General features: G+C 46.7%; 1 protein-coding gene across 1 annotated transcript in view; it reads left to right on the top strand.

Moving 5' to 3' along the window:
* Nucleotides 1-16,075, top strand: part of LOC135905555 (cell adhesion molecule Dscam1-like) — a 537,047-nt gene that overhangs the window by 459,625 nt on the left and 61,347 nt on the right. Inside the window, exons 10-12 of the mRNA XM_070536452.1 lie at nt 175-336; nt 9,292-9,491; nt 10,987-11,074. Of these exons, the coding sequence (XP_070392553.1) occupies nt 175-336; nt 9,292-9,491; nt 10,987-11,074 (450 nt within the window). The remainder of the gene's footprint in view (nt 1-174; nt 337-9,291; nt 9,492-10,986; nt 11,075-16,075) is intronic.

Below are 16,075 nucleotides of genomic sequence, written 5' to 3' on the forward strand. Positions count from 1 at the left end.
TACGGTAGCGCGATTAAAAGACGGGACAAAAGAAGACACACAGGGACACACACAGCGCTGTTTGTGTCCCTGTGTGTCTTCTTTTGCCCCGTCTTTTAACCGCGCTACCGTACGCCCCTTGATGATGCATTACCAACAAGCCCACATTGCAACCCTCGTGCAACACCCGCACAGGGGACGCCCGGCTGCCGCAGAGCAAGCGCCAGAGCGTGTTCCGGAACGGCACGCTCTCCGTTCATCGGGTGGAGAGAAGCGGAGACGAAGGCGGCTACCGGTGTGTGGCCACGGGCCCCTCGGGGAAGTCCGCCTCGAGGGATCTCTACGTCAGCGTCATGGGTGAGTGCCCCCCGACCACAGCGACTCGCCAAGTTGCACCAATGCCAGCGACGCGTTATTATTACCGTTCGTGTACACATGTATAAACACTGCACGGACAGAAAAAGAAGCGGTCTAGCATTTGTCTCCTGAAAGCGGCACCACGCCCACTGCAGCTTGAAGAGGAGAGAAAAAAGAAAGAAAGAGAAAGAGACAAAGAGAAATAAAGAGGCGAAAAGCACAGAGGGAGTAGACGTGGACGTAAACAAACAGGTCCTCAATTTAACAACATTAGCTGAACTTGTTAGCCCAAGGGAAATAATAAATTTGAAAATACCAAAATACGTTGGGAATATTTGGACGAAAAAGTGAGAACTAGGAAGTTAGATTTTCGTTTTCCGCGCTACTACACTCTCCGCTACTCCAGAGTAACTTTTTTAGCGGGAAATAAATACGTGGATTGCCATAAATTACCTTTTTTACCATTATAAATTGAGTGAATATTTTTTCTCCTCAACTCTTTAGGTCGAATGCGAACATAATATGCCCTAGAATGAACCATCAACACGAGAACTAGGCTGCCTCACAGCCAACAAGCCTTAGATGCAGCGGGATGCTAATACGCTCCTTGCCTCCTTTTGATATCGATGCGCGTGCATTATGTTTTCCCGGGAACCCTTTTTAACTGGGTAACCACTGCTACAATCACAGTTATCGCTTGGAGCTCGCACCTGCATGTGTCGGAATTTTTCAAAGGCTGTCGCAGATTGTTTAGCGAACGATTATGTCACAATCAGACTGCGTTTGCAACGCGATTGTCGGTACATTCTGGAACACACGCGATCACTAGTGATTACGCTGGAATATATGCGATGATTCATGCATAAATAGCTGACGACATTGACTTATCGATCCCGTTTAGACCATAGACGACTGTGCTCGCCGCTATCGTTGTGTTTTGTGTCTTGTTTTGCTTTGCCAGAGTACAAGTTCACCCGATAAAGATTTAAATCACTAACTAGCAATTTGACAGCTCTGTTCTTCGCCGTCACTGCCACACGACAGTATGTGCTGTTCACATATACGCCTTACGTGGACACCCTGGTGACGACCATGACCACTGAAAAAGAGCCGTCGAAGTTTTTCCGGTTTAGTTGAACATGTTCTACGGGCGGGTGACAATCAGGCAGTTCCATGGAGTGCTGGAGAGGCCACGGCAAATCGAAGGTGAAAGTGCTGTCACGAGGATAACTCGAGGAGATCATGCTAGGCGAATTCCTCCTCAGAAACATGCAGACTGTTTCAGAAAATGCCTTCGAAGTTCTCGTGGAATAGGGGATATGCAATAACGAAGCGATTTCGTTGGAATTACTTTTGCCCAAGCGGCATACACTTAGAAATGACTTGAGCTAGTAATTAGATGAGTAATCGTAAAAATTAGGCTAATTAACATATTAAGTGGGAGAGTCGGACTATTTGTGCTTATGAATTAACCTGGCTTGACCATGACTTCATAAGCACGCTCGCTTTCTTCATGCACGTCCCGCGGGGAGGCTTGAACAGTCACCTCACCCGTGGGGGTCACCTAAGAGCGTGGCGGTCGCGTTTTTCAGCTGTTTAGTTTCGATTTTATGTGTGAAATACTCCGTAATTCATTACGCTGCAGCAACACGATGCATGAATCGCTTGAATCTCTCCGTTAAACGTAGTTTAATTTTAATGATTATTTGTCTGAAAATTTCATATAGTCATTTTAAAATGTATGTCACTCCAGTAAAATCGCTCACGGCGAAATAATTGCCTAAGTATTGGATCTTCGCTATTTACCTTAAAATAAGAACAACCGGGTCACTTCTATTTCTGCCTTTGGCACGTAAAACCCCCAAATTCTTTTTTTCTTTTTTCTGGCAGCGGGAAGCCCACTCATACAGTAAAAACGATCAAATGTTATTGGAATAAGAAATTAATTCGTATACTAATTAAATACTAGCAACTGCTTTTCTGAACTATCCACAGCCAAAACCTCACTCCAGCTTATCAATATGCAGTATGCAGTATCAATATGCAATATCAATATCAAGGGTTATGCGTTAAGTTTCCCGCGCCTACGGTCTTTGTGAGCGTCTCTAACTGAAACGCCTTTTGTGTCAGTCTCTTTGTGTGGTTTCTTTTTTTTAACCCCTTCCTCTCTGTCCTCTTTCTAACTCCTATCTCCCAACCCCAGTGTAGAGTAGCAAAGTGGAGACTGATATCTGATTAACCTCCCTGCCTTTCATCTTCATCTCTCTCTCTCTTTCCCACGCCTAAATCAGAGTTTTGAGGTAACAAACTCGGCGAAGCATGACAGCTGACTGAACAGCGGCTAACATCGAATCAATGCAATGTCTTCTGGGGCACATTAGCGTTCCATGTGGTTTGTTAAGAGCGCAGTCTTCGGGGGGGATCGGCCCACATTTTGATACTACGCTATCTGCGGGATCGGCCCATATTTTTTCGTTGAGTAAATCCATACTCCCGGTTACGGATTCAAGCGCGCCCACTTTGAATGAGCACATCTGGGCCTTACTTCGGCCTTTTAGCACTAAATACGCATTATTACTATTCCGCACATAGCTACAATCTAACTTAGTGCATTTTTTTCGTTCCACGCTCCATATAGACGCCTTTTTCTTTGTGCTACCTGCACTAGAAGGCTTCAAATAATGTAATAACTGACGTAGTTTAAGTGCTTCGGAAGAAACAGAAAAAAAACTAGACATTAAAAGAGATCTGGGAGGTATTCTGTAAGAGTCCACCTAATGGACTTGTCCATTTCGTCTTCTGTTGCTGAAGTGCTGATTCGCTGGACTGGGCTGCGCGTCCGCAGCAATTAGGTGCCACTGACAATCAGCAGCAGATGAAATGGACATGTCCACTATGTGGACTATTACAGAATACCTCTCCAGGACAGGAACTTCTGCCATAAGTTCTGATCGTCTATTTTACCAGATGACAGTGGCCAGAAACTTAGGTCCCACGAATCCTAAATCAATCTGAAGTCGCCAAAGAAGACGTTGTCAACAAAAATGATACCTTGGGCTTGGTGCGGTTGAGGAACTGCGGACGCATCTCGTAGAGCACCGTGTCTATCGCGTCGGCTTGCTTAGTGAATGTTACTCGGCGAAAGCTTTTGCGCATACAACAGGTTGCTGTACTTCACTGAAGTGAAAACCCCAGGAGCGCTGCTTCCAACATAGGTTATTCTCTTGTGCATATGAAATCTATGTACGATTGTTTTTATTTGATTGCGCTTTAAACTGTAAAGAAATAATAATAACGCTGCCAAAGCGCGCTTAGTTCGTGCTACGCCGTCTGCTGCAAGAAATTAATCTCTTGGCAGCGCGGCGCCGTGGAAGTGCCACTAGCAGACAAGCAGTCTTTGTCCGTGATAAATGAACTTCCAAAAAGTTCGCTTATGACGAAATTCCTTCCTTTCATAAACCCTTTTCCTCTCTTCTTTTTTATTTACTGCGCTCTTGCTGTTTACAATTCTGTGTCTCTACTTACCATATCTTCCAGTAGGAACTAACGTCGAGGTATATTCTCCAGATTTCTTCCCCCTCTCTTTTTCTCCCATTTAGACGAACTGCCACTGACTCTAAGAGCTTCCATTTGGTCGTTTTTTTTTTTAACTAGTGCATTGGTATTTCCGGTCCTGTCGGCATGTTGGCTGAGTAACTCTGGTATAGCACATATGACAGCACTTAAGTATGGGGTCTTCGAACTCCTCCTTCTTGCATGAACTAAGAACATCAAAGAACATTCCTTTCTGCACAGCTAGCCAAATATTTATGGCTGCTGCAATTTTTGCTATGTATGTTTAAAAGGTTGAGTAATTTATGAGTTTCTATGTGTACAACGAGGCGGAAGTCGTCGTTCGATTTCTCCTAATCATTCTGTTTGTCTATTTAAATAAGGGCCTCAATAAAGGATGTGTCACAAGCAGCAAATAGTTAAGCGTATACAAGAGAGAGAGAGAGAGAAATCATAAGAGAAAAAACAGGCAGAGCTCGGTTGCCTACCCTGCACTGGAGTATAAGGACTGAAAGATGAGAAGGAAAAGAGAAGTTGACACTTTTCACGTACACACGCGCATTGGAATGACAGCCAAGGGCAATATGGCATATTTTTTTGCAAAACATAGCCATAAACTTAGTGCCTGTGCAGGTGACTTGCTAGGTCGATTCTTATCAGGCCAAACGCTTCCTACACCTAGCAGTCGGTCACCACTGAGAACGTTAGCATGCCAACTGCATGATATACAGGTGCACTTATGAATCGAAGTGCCAGTTTGTATCAGCTTTCTGTATTCTTTGGGCGATGATATGTATAGCACCTACCTACAACGGAACGACCACCCAAACATGAATGAAGTTTGTACGGTGACACCTGACTTACTGCCTACTTTACTGAAACGTTCCATCTGCCCTCCAATAATTGAACATTTTTTGCCATAATATTCTTATGGAAATTATATGGAATTCGTATACATTCCGAAACAATTATGCGGAAAACGTGCGAAATATGTAGATTCAGAGGAACGGCATGCGAAACGCTTCGTCATCTATGGATTGAAGAGAACACGTAAGAACGGCCTTGAAAGCTACCGCTCATGGCAACATTTCTCAATGCCAAGAAGAAAAAAAAGAAATTGTTTGGTGAACGCGATCGTGTCGCAGTGACGCACATTCCCGAATGGCGCTTCCGAATTTCCTTGAGGCAGCCTTTTCTTGCAATTCTCCGAGTGTTTCAACTCTCTTTGATTCCGGCATTCCTTACTTTCTTCCTTTCTCTACCGTCACACGTTTTGTCATTCGAGCGGCGCGATGCCTTATAAAAGAACAAGGGGAAACAATCATCTGCATATACGACAGACATAGCGATCTTGATTAAAAAACAGAGGACTTAATTACCGCGATGGCGCTTCGAAGAACAATGCCGCGCCCACGCGTCTCGTCGGATAGTATTCCTCCCTCCCTGGGTTGAACTCCCTTTCCCTCCCTGCGCATCCAACAAAGCAGCCGCCGTGTTGCTCCCAGCGAGGCCGGGCTGATGCGGGCGGCAAAGGCAATTTTCAGTCGGACGCAGGCGCGCAGACGAATGGGGGGTGGCGGTGGTCTGCGGGGCATTTCAAATATTTACGGCGCCCCGCGCAGAAGACGAGAAGCGACGCGCGGATGCCAAGCCAGCCGCCCACCCACCCCCGAAAAAAACCACCGAGGCCGCCCGCCGCCGCTCGAGTAATCAAAAACATTCGTGGTGCCGGCTGCTGGAGAAGTGTCCGGAAACGGGAACAGGAAACAGCAAGAACGGAAGACAAAGTATACGAGGCAGGCCAAACTTTATATACTTCCCCTCCTCGTTTTTACTTTTCTCGGTAACCAAGCTTCCTCGCCTCGTTTTGTAATCGCTTTCATCGCTCTGCATTCAACGACGCATGCGCAACGACGAATGGCGGCCACCACGGGCTGTGGGAAGATAATGGAACAAACGTGGCAGCGGTATCATGCGCAGAATCAGCATTTTTTTTTTTGCATAGATGTATATAAAGAAAGGGCTTTTTCTTCTTCTTCATCGAGAGTGACTGCCTGCTCTTCGAGATAGCCGGGGTGTAATTTATGCATTCTCTCTCTCTCTCTCTCTTTGGTGCGAGAAAGAAGCGGAACAAGAGAGGAAAAACAAACTCGGGAAACTCTCTTCCGCGTCCGGCATGCGGCCCACGACGAACTGTCGCGCCCGGGCAAACAGTGCGCCCGGCGCAAGATGCGGGCTGCGGACGACGCGGCGGAAAACTTTGAAAGATGGCCTCGCGGACGACAGCACGTCGGCTGCATTATACTTTAGGATGCGTCGCTGCGGAGCAAGTGAGGGAGGCAGAGTCGAGGCCTTTCGTTTTGCTTTGTGTTTATCACTTCCCTTTCCCGCTACGCTTTTGTTCGCTTCGAAGTGGCCGATAGCAAGGCGAAAGCGGCGCCCCAGCGAGCACACATTGACAGGAAGTCGATTGAACGTTTACCGAAGGAATTTTCGATACGAACTGTCGCTGAGGCGCATTGATATACAAACGTCCGCGCTGCTATCTATATATAGAACGCTCTATCAGCATGCTGCAGAGCTATCAATGCGCATAATGCCAGCAGCCAGTCAGTTCTAGATATCGGCCACAAAACTGTATGACTTATCGCGTGGGCTTTTAAAAAAATTGGGAATGAACGTAAGATAAAACCAAATTTTCAATCAAAGAAACATTGTACAAAAGTGTAAAGTTTGTTTTCAGACATCACTGCAGCATTTCAATGTGAATCGTGATGGGCGCACCTCACCCAGTTTGTATCTGACAAAAAATTATGGGCCAATCTCGGAGACAGCGCAGCGTCTCAAAGTCCTAGTTGTCACGAGGTAAGAATGCGAGAACTTGCCACGTGATTTATGGGCCAGTGCTTTCCCATCGCGACTTTGGCGTGAGATAAGCTTGCGTGTAGTCGCGGCCTAATGGCTGAAGAATTGGGCAGCATCGCTGCAGTGCTGTAGTAACACTCTTATCCTGTGGCGAAAATGTGCTTCGCGTGGTGCACGTGCTTTCACAGGCGTCTCCGTGAGTCACAAGTCGGCCCACTTTCAGTGCATGCCATCGCGTAGCTTAAAATACACACAAGGGTGTCCGGCAACGCAAAAGGCCCAGAAATGGGTCTGGAATAAGCTTCATATATAGGCTCTCTGCTTAAGGCCTGTCCGTTTGTCAGCGCTCTTGCGTTGCTAGTCTCGACGACAGTTCTCTGTGTAATAAGCTTATACATTGGGTTGCCAGGCTTTCCTCTTTAAAGACTCGATGACAGCTATGTATAGTAATTAGCTGCACAGCTGACTCAAGCACACTGCACGGAACTGCACTTTGCCGCCCCGAGCGAGGCTGCACATATCGGCCATATGTATATTTTATGCATGCATCACGCGTAATGCGAGCTACTTTCGGCGCATCTTCTTTCTTCGCGAATCTGTCACTTCCCCCACTAATGAGCAATCAGTAGAGCCCAGAGTTATGAATATGTTACGGGGAAGGGCAACCGACAGGAAGAAGCGAAAACGCACAAAGAAATCAAGCAAGGATCGAGCGGCACCCGCCTCGTTCCTTTCAGGAGGCCTCGGCTGGTTAGGCTGGGCGACCGGCACCCGCCGTCACAGCGCAGCCGGGTACACAGAACGCCTCCACAGCCGCTCGCCGCCGCCGCGCTTATCTCTTCTAAAATGGTGCCCTCCCTCTCTGCGGCGCCCTCTTTGGTCGGCAAGCTAATGCAAGTGCTCGTCGAGCGACGGCACGTGTTATAGCAGGCCTGCAGAAGCTGCACGCGTGGGCCTCGGCTGCCTAATGACGTCTCCTGCGCAGACAGTCGCGTAACGAAAGAGAGAGCCACTGTCTGCAGGGAGAAGACGCGGCGAATGCTTTGTGCCTATAAGCCACGGATAATTGTTTTCAGAAAAAGAAAAGAAAAAAATGCCGAGCATATACACTTGGGGCAATGCTGGCACTCGGAGAACGGGGGCAGCGGTTGGGAGCATCGGGAGCATCTGGTGTGCCGACGCGACGGGCAGGTGTGCCGTTCGCGCTCGCTTCATTTCATTTCTCCCATTCGCATGTTTCGTACCGAAGTCCTGCCATCACTACCGTTGAACAAGCATTATATGTCTGTCCGTCTATACACCAGTAGTTCTTGTTTTATGTCGTACTTTATCTCGCGGTTCAGGAAGCCAAGTCACCGTATAATGCTCCTTAGATGACAGCCAAATGTGAGCACGCACAACGCTGAGCCTTCGTCCCCAGCTGAGGGTGCCTTGCTGCGCACAACAACACTTGAAATTTTTGACTAAACATCACTGAAACGACCCGCGACAAATCGTATTTTAAAGTGAATAGCTTTCGTAGGGTTTTCTGTTCGTTTTCGCGGTTGATGTTCAGTGGTTGGTGGTCGCGGACTCTCACTGCTGATACACGAAGGGCGCGAGCTCTTATACGCAACCGAGTGACGGGGCGCGTTCGCCGACAACGGCAAATATTTGAAATTAAATTACCTTCTGTGTCAACGTAGTTCTCTCAAACTTATCAGGTGTAAGCGAGTAGCCCGGCTTCTCGGTACGAGCTGCAGCAGCACTGTCGTGCAAGAGCTTTGGGGCGTACGAAGGTTTAGATGCCCAGGGGAGCGCTCGGCAAGGATTGCCCTTCCCATCTCCAGCTGCCCTCTTCTGTTCTGATTTCTCTTATTTACAGAATTACACGATGCACGAAACAACAAAAGCCACGTAATTAACCTTGCCGTGGTCAATGTGCGCCTTCGAGTGCGTCAGTCTTTTAATAAAGCGTATAGTTCTCTCAAAAGCCGTCCGGCTATTCGGTTACATTTACAATCATCGTCGATGGTTTTTGCGCATTATTTTTAGCGTATATTAAAAACAAGTAAGTCGGGTGATTTGAGACAAACTAAAAAAATACGGTGCCACCTTCGTCGGTCTCGTCGCGCCGACGCTACTTGCTCCGTTTTTTAATACGAAGTCACGGGTTTAATTAACTTGTCGGAGCAATCTCATTTCGGGGGGAGCGGAATGGGAAAAAAATACTCGCGTATCTTGCTTTAGATGCATTTTAAGTAACCCAAGGCAGCACAAATTAATAAGGAGTCCCCCACTCTACGTGCTTCATGGATCGCGTGTTGCTTTTGGGGCCTTAAAAACACTAAATCAATCCGTCAGACATGTTATCATTCCACTCGCCGATACATGGGTTATACGTATAACTGTCGCGATGGGATAATTTAGTTCGTCACTGCGATGCTCACGGATTTGTGTCGTGTTCCAGAGGAATCCTTCGAACATAGATAACAGATTCTCTTGATGGTGGTGGTGATGACAACGTAGTGGCGATGCACTGTTTTATTCTGTCCACAGTGGCTCCCGTGGTGGGTCCGTTCTCGTTCCCCGCCAACTTGAAGGAAGGCATGCGCGCCATCGTCACCTGCTCGGTGCTGGAAGGGGACAGCCCCGTCCGCATCCGGTGGCTGCGGGACGGAGCTCCCCTCGCACCCGACGGCAGAGACGTCAACGTCGAATCCAGCAACGAGTTCTCCTCGACGCTCTTTATCAAAGAGGTCAGCGTACGTCACACTGTGCGAAGACCACAGTTAGAGCTGCTTCGGCAGCAGCTCCTATATATGAGGTGTCCGAGCCATCATTCACCGAGATTGAAAAAGACACACACACATACCTTTCCCACTGGGACTATTTGATGGCGCTGCTATTTCGTGCGCACTAGAGTTACTGCATAGGCTTTCATTAACCTAAAGGGAGCCCATACCTTTCTCTGGTGCGCGTGGGTACGCATTCAGTGACGTAGCCAGGGAGTGACACATTGCGCAGGTGCCTCCCCCCACCCTCCCCATCCTTAGCAATTTCTATGTTAGTATGCAGTTTGCCCAGACTCCCCTCCTCCCCCTTCAACCACCCCGTCGCCAGTCAAGTGCATGGCACCCCTTCCCCCCTCCCCCCTAGTAAAAAAAATAAATAAAAAAAATTTTCTGGCTACGCCACTGTGCGCCATCACATGGTTTAGTTCATATTTCGCGAGTTTTCGCTATGCGCAGAAAAAAGGTAAACACACAAATGTGTACTTTGCTGGAAACGCCTCACATTGACGTTTCTTAGGATTCCCTAGAAACGCCCAATTGACATCTTGACAATGAGAACAACTATTAAAAAGTTAGATAATTACTTTTCACTTAATAATTGAATGTCAGGGACTAAGAGCTTACTGGCGATTTCTCACCAAGACACTAAAAATATGCACTTGCTCATATTTACATACAATAATCCGTGTTCTTTTCAAACTTAGTGCGTGATACCTGGGACACCCTATAAGCGTAGATACGTACTTTGAAACGGAGAAATCGTTTTGCTTAGCATTCGCTGCACCGAATTTGTTTAAGCTTGTTCGATACTAGGAAAGCTAGAACTTGCGGCTGTTATAAATAGCTATTTAGGCTACCAATTGGTCTACAAAAATGGCTAAATTGTAATATATATATATATATATATATATATATATATATATATATATATATATATATATATATATATATATATATATATATATTAATAAGCACTAAGTTTACAATTCTTTAGCTTAGCAATAAAAAGCGATATCGCATTTTTGTGAACTGCATCTATGAAAGCAGCTGAAGCAGGCAAAGTTGATAAACTATGTGCCGCTTTGTAACACATAAATAATTTCTGATTAACAATTTAGCGGAACCGCCATGAACAATATCGCGGTTTAACGTAAGCTGTGAACTAATGCATTATATAGATGCTCCAACAAATGAAGTATATGAATTGTGATATCCATTTTGCTGAAGATAGATGAGCTGTATAAATTGTGCTTGTATATTTACATCTTTAAATTAAAGTGAGTATTGTGCCTAGCGGTGGTCATGCCTAGTAGTGTGTGAGCTAAGTGCATAAACACCTGGAGCTTGTGGCGACATTCACGGGCTTAGTTTCCTGTATTCGTGGTGAGCGCTGCGCTTATCACAGAGTTCGTAGTCCATACCACGCTTCAATTCCGCATTTACGCTCTGTTTCGCTTAGGTGAGCTACAATCATCGGGGTGAATACACGTGCGTCGCATCCAACTCTGCGGCGTCTGCAAACTTCTCCTCCATGATGGTTGTGAACGGTGAGTACAGGCCATGCGCTTGGTTCTTTGAGGGGGGAGGGGGAAGTGGGGGGAGGGGCTACTTTGTAGGAGTCCACCCGCCTAGTCGATTGTCCATTCCGGCCACGGCTGATCGGCTGCAGCTGTACCAACACCGAGGAGGAGACTTGTTGATAGTGCCTGTCTCCTCTTCGCGGGTACAGCTCCAGCCAATCATCGACGGCTGCAACGGCCGAAATGGACAGCCGACTGCGTGGACCCTTGCAGAATCCCCGTCTCCCACTTCCTGTTCTCTACAGAGCTGGCGAAGCGGGAGATCTGTGACTGCTCTTGTCTTGTAGGAGAGCAAACTGGCCGAGATGATAGCTGTTCGAGGTTGCGTGGCTAGCGTTTGTAGGCTCGTATGCGGAAGTCCAAACGCCCTGTAACCCCTTTAACCATAGGCGTGCCAAGTCTCTCTTGTATTTATTTCATTTTCCTTAATGCAAATTAACTTCCACACCAAATGCGATATCGTCGTCGCTTTCGTATGTCATTTTCGTATTTTGTGATGGGTCTACAATAAGAAAGTTGCCGCGTCATTCACCTCATGAGTGGGAGAAACAACCGCGCCGTGAGGCACACTTAAAATGCACATGAAGTCAGGGAAGCTTATGCGACAGTTCCGCTCAACAAACGCTTGACACGTCGGCAGCTCAAATGTGGCCCCATAAGAAGAAAGGAAAACGTGCCTTCCTAGGAGACATAGCCTCTGTTATGCGAAAAATTAGTTTTGATTAGTGCGAATTAGTTAGAAAAGATTATTGTATTTTCCCACAAAGACGTACTTTCTCCCATCGGAAACTCTACAGGCGATTATGATTATGATAATGATGATGGACCTCTTTTATAGCTCGTACCAACTAAGAGACCAAGAATCGGGCGGCAGGAGGTAGCTGAAGAAAATTCTTATTTGAAAACGAGGAACGTGAAGTAAAGGAAGAAACCGAAGAATATATTGTAATAACCAGACTCGCACGTGAACGAGCAGTCAGACTAATTGAAGGGTGAACTTTAAAAAAAGGTAACAATCACGGGATCTTATCTGCATTTTCTCCGTTTTCTTTAGTTCGACAACCTAAAGTTGCTGCCACAGACTCCATGCGGACAAAGGCCACTAATCTGCATGCGCCAGCCTCTTCGTCTTCTGTCGAACTCCGTAGAGGTGGTCTGTCTAGCTTGCTTCACGCGTGCAGGCATCGCACGTCCTTCCTTTTTTTCTTTTTTTTTCCCCGGCTCTAGCACTCCCGACAGTCCTCGACAGTGACCACGTTACGAAGGCGCTTGCGTCAATTCGTGTGTTTTTCTCATTCGCTTCGGGCCTCTCCTAACTCCTTTTGTTCCGACGAAAGTACATCGTCCGCGGCTTCTAAGTATGTAAGCGGGGGCGGGAGAGAGACGAGAGACGAGGAGAGACAGAGAGAGAGTGCCGCGTACCTGAGTAACCGAGTTACGGGCAAGTGGCGAAAACTCTTTCGTTATTCCCACCCCATTCTTCGTCGTCGACAGATGTTGGATTTTCATCTCCCCTTTCCCTCTGTCTTTGCTGCTCTTTCCCTGCTCCATCCCTTGGTGACTGTCTCGATCGTTGCTCCCTTGCGCTTCACCCGTCGCGCCGCTTTGCGTGTGGCGCAGCGACAGGAGGGCTACGCTATACTCAGCGTGCGACGAGATTACCCTCGTCGTCGTCAAGCCACGACGCTCGCACCAACGTGTGCCGCAAACGAGTGCCTGCTGTCAGCTATTTACTGGCGCATTTCGAGGGTGGAGGAGGAAGGCTGGTGGCGCAAGGCTATAACTTCGTTTTCTCGTGATTAACGGAATTAGGAGGTTGTCGCCGTGCAGGCCCTTCTGCTTTCTGACGTCGCCCGGCTATGCGCCTCACGTGTCGACGTTCTTGTTTATTTTCCCCGTCGCCAGTTCTTTAACGGTTTATTCGTTTTTCTCTTGATGTCTCCGCCTCCTGAAGCCTCGATCATATATTTATTCCCACCTTCTATTTTTTTGTTTGTTTCTCGTGAAATTAATCTTCGCGTTACTAGAAAGTCTTGATGCCGGTTCAGCGCAAGAAAGCCTGCGTTTGGGTCAGCCTCGACTGCTTAACGAGCTGAGGAGGGAACTCGTTAAAGTTGGAACTATTGAGAGCATTAAGAGGCTTACCGGTGTTTTGAAATATTTCTCTCTGAGTTCGCGATTCTAGCACACTTTGCCTCAGCATTTTCCAAGTGGTCTTGATTCTCGAATTGCGTTTTTTTTTTCGTTTTACCTTTCGTTTTTTTTTCCTTGCTATTCACGTTGTGCTCATGACTGCAACGTGTGGTATTACGCGTGTAAGTATCAAACTCCGTATATATAGTGTTCGTTCACTTGTAACGCCGCTTTATGTTGCGTATACCACGTCCTGTTTCAACTAGGAAAAGAAAACATTTTTCGAGATGAAGCTGTGGAGATAAAAATATCTCTCCAGTGGCCGCCCACATGGTTGAATATCTTATACAGGGCGTCCCAGTTGTCATATGCCAAGACCTAAAAATATGAAAATGCCACCCGACTGGACCGAAATGATGTTTGCGGTCGGTTGAAAATACATATGTTTTTTTTCATTCCGCCTAATTAATGATTAGTCTTAATTAATCAATGATATTCTCAAATATTATAACTAGATGGAAAATCTCAACAAGAAAATTGTAGGTCAACACGAAAAACTCGCCGACACAGCTTTCTTTTGCACAGTACGTGCTACACGAAAGTGTTTTTTTTTTTTTCGAGCGTGAAAGAAGCTCGCGAATACACGCCAAGTGCCTCGAGCGGCCAGTCGCGCGGCCTTTTTTTTTTACTTTGCAATGAGAAAAAAAAGTGGCCCACAGAGGGCGTTAGCAGCAAAACACCATCTAAAGAGCAGCGTGAAGAAACGGTCAAATAGCTGCGTGAGCGGAGGCGGAACTTGTTGCACACTGCCTGCATCCCCGGCGGCCCGAGGGCTGCCGGTCTTCGTCGTTATCTGCTCTTTGGTAAAGCACCGGTGGTACCCCCGCGAAAGGGATATCCACCGGTGCAAGGCCGCGTCAAAGGTGACCTGGTCGTCACCTTGACGCAGCCTGTGAGGCAATCAAAAGAAAGAACGTTGCACACCGATAACGAAGTAGTAGCGCCCACCGACGCCGCTACACGCGCCACGCTATAGGTCGGCTGCGAAAGACGACGAGAGTAAAGTTTAGCGGCGCGTGCTCGTGGCGCAAGCACGGCACGCGCTAGTCCGTTCTAAGAGCCTGCTAACGCTGGTCCTCTGGTTCCACTGCATCCTCTCGGTTCCCGACAAAAGCCATAGAGGGCAGCTGTCACCGGCTTATACACAGGGAAGGGTGGCAACAAGTGCAAAATTTTGGCTGCTAGTGCAGGTTAAACATAAAGATTGCATGATGTTGCACACTGCACAGGATGAAAGTAAACGCGATTGTATGAATCGCCAATAGTTGTGTAGGATTTGCGTCTTTATTACTATGAAGCTGTTTACGGCTAGGGTTCCGTGCATTTTTTGTGTCCGTCAACAAATCTGTGTCAGCAAAAACTATCATCATCAGCAATGACTCGTGTGACTGCTTGAGGTGTGTGCCGTGTCGGTTTCGACCGGCGGGGTGCCGACGCGGCGCCGGTTTATTCATCGGCGGCGGCGCTCGGTCATTTCTTGTTGGCGGCGTCGGCGGCGCGAAATCCGAAACCACAAATTTAAAAAGCCGTTTCGCTACATCCTTCTTTGCTAAACTGGTCGAAATTCTGGCCTTTTCATACCACGGGCTGAGAGTACCGAATGTAGAGGTGGTGAAAGTGAGATAAATACAAAACGTTTTCTAAGTTTTCTGCTCTTCAGCCGACATATTAAAAAAAAAAATGGGGCACATATCTAAAAGCGTCTATGTTGAGTGTGTTTGTATATTCCTTCCTCTGCGAATATGGGGAGTCGTGCTGTTTCGTCGCAATTGCTTTTTTTTTTTTGCTGTGCTTTGGTTTATATGATGTATTTTTCCATTGAGCAAAGAGTCAGTGAATTCGTCTAGAATTGCTAAGCCGGCACCGACGCCCGTGACACTCTGTATATATGTTAACCGGGCTTCCACTTGTTTTGAATAAGATTGTGTTTATGCAATGGGCTTTAGGTAAAAAAAAATAATAACAAACAAACGGACCTCTTCTATGACCATCATTTGTAGGGTTCAGCGCTTAAGCTGCCACCCAATCAGCAGATGTTGTAATGCACCTTGGCGACTGCTATAAGGGAAATCACTTGTTCTGAATATTAGTCACCTTTTGCTTATGTAACTTTTCTTATAACGTCTTTCTTCTCTGAAGAAAAAGAATCAAGGTACTTTGCTTTTGAGGGGCAGCAGGTGAACTTTTTTTTTTCAGCTGAGACATGTTATGATGCGGTAGAAAACAAATTCGCTCAATTTGTTAACTTGGCATCATCAAGTTGTATGAACTAAGCGTAGATTAGTAGAAATGCAGGCATTGCTCGGATGCACAATTATCTCTAAAAAAGAAAAAAAAGAGTTATTTTTTAATCTGCATGTGGAAACTGTTTTAGAGTTCACTGCAGCTGTAGGTGTCAGCAGCATTCATTTTTTTATATGAAAGCTACAAAGAAATAGTACCATGCAGCAGACATGTAAAAATAGTTTTTACACGTAAAAATGCAGAAAAACTCTTTCTATCTTTCGAATGCAACGACCGGAATAATGCGAAAGCTTCCAACCGACATCTTAAACACATCGGGGCCAGAAACTTCTATCTTGCTACAAATTGCATCTCTAGCATTGTGCCGCTATCAGGTATATCGCCGATTCTATCCGCCGCTAGAGTGCCCACGACCCTGAAGCCGTGATTCCCACAATCTGCAGGACGCTGTTTCTTCTCGTTTAGCCATATTACGCCTTTGGAGGAGAAGTTTCGGAATTCCACGTTGCGGCTAACTTGTGACGACACGCA

This window comes from Dermacentor albipictus, chromosome 3 (assembly GCF_038994185.2).
Source record: "Dermacentor albipictus isolate Rhodes 1998 colony chromosome 3, USDA_Dalb.pri_finalv2, whole genome shotgun sequence".
Taxonomy (NCBI): Eukaryota; Metazoa; Arthropoda; class Arachnida; order Ixodida; family Ixodidae; genus Dermacentor; species Dermacentor albipictus.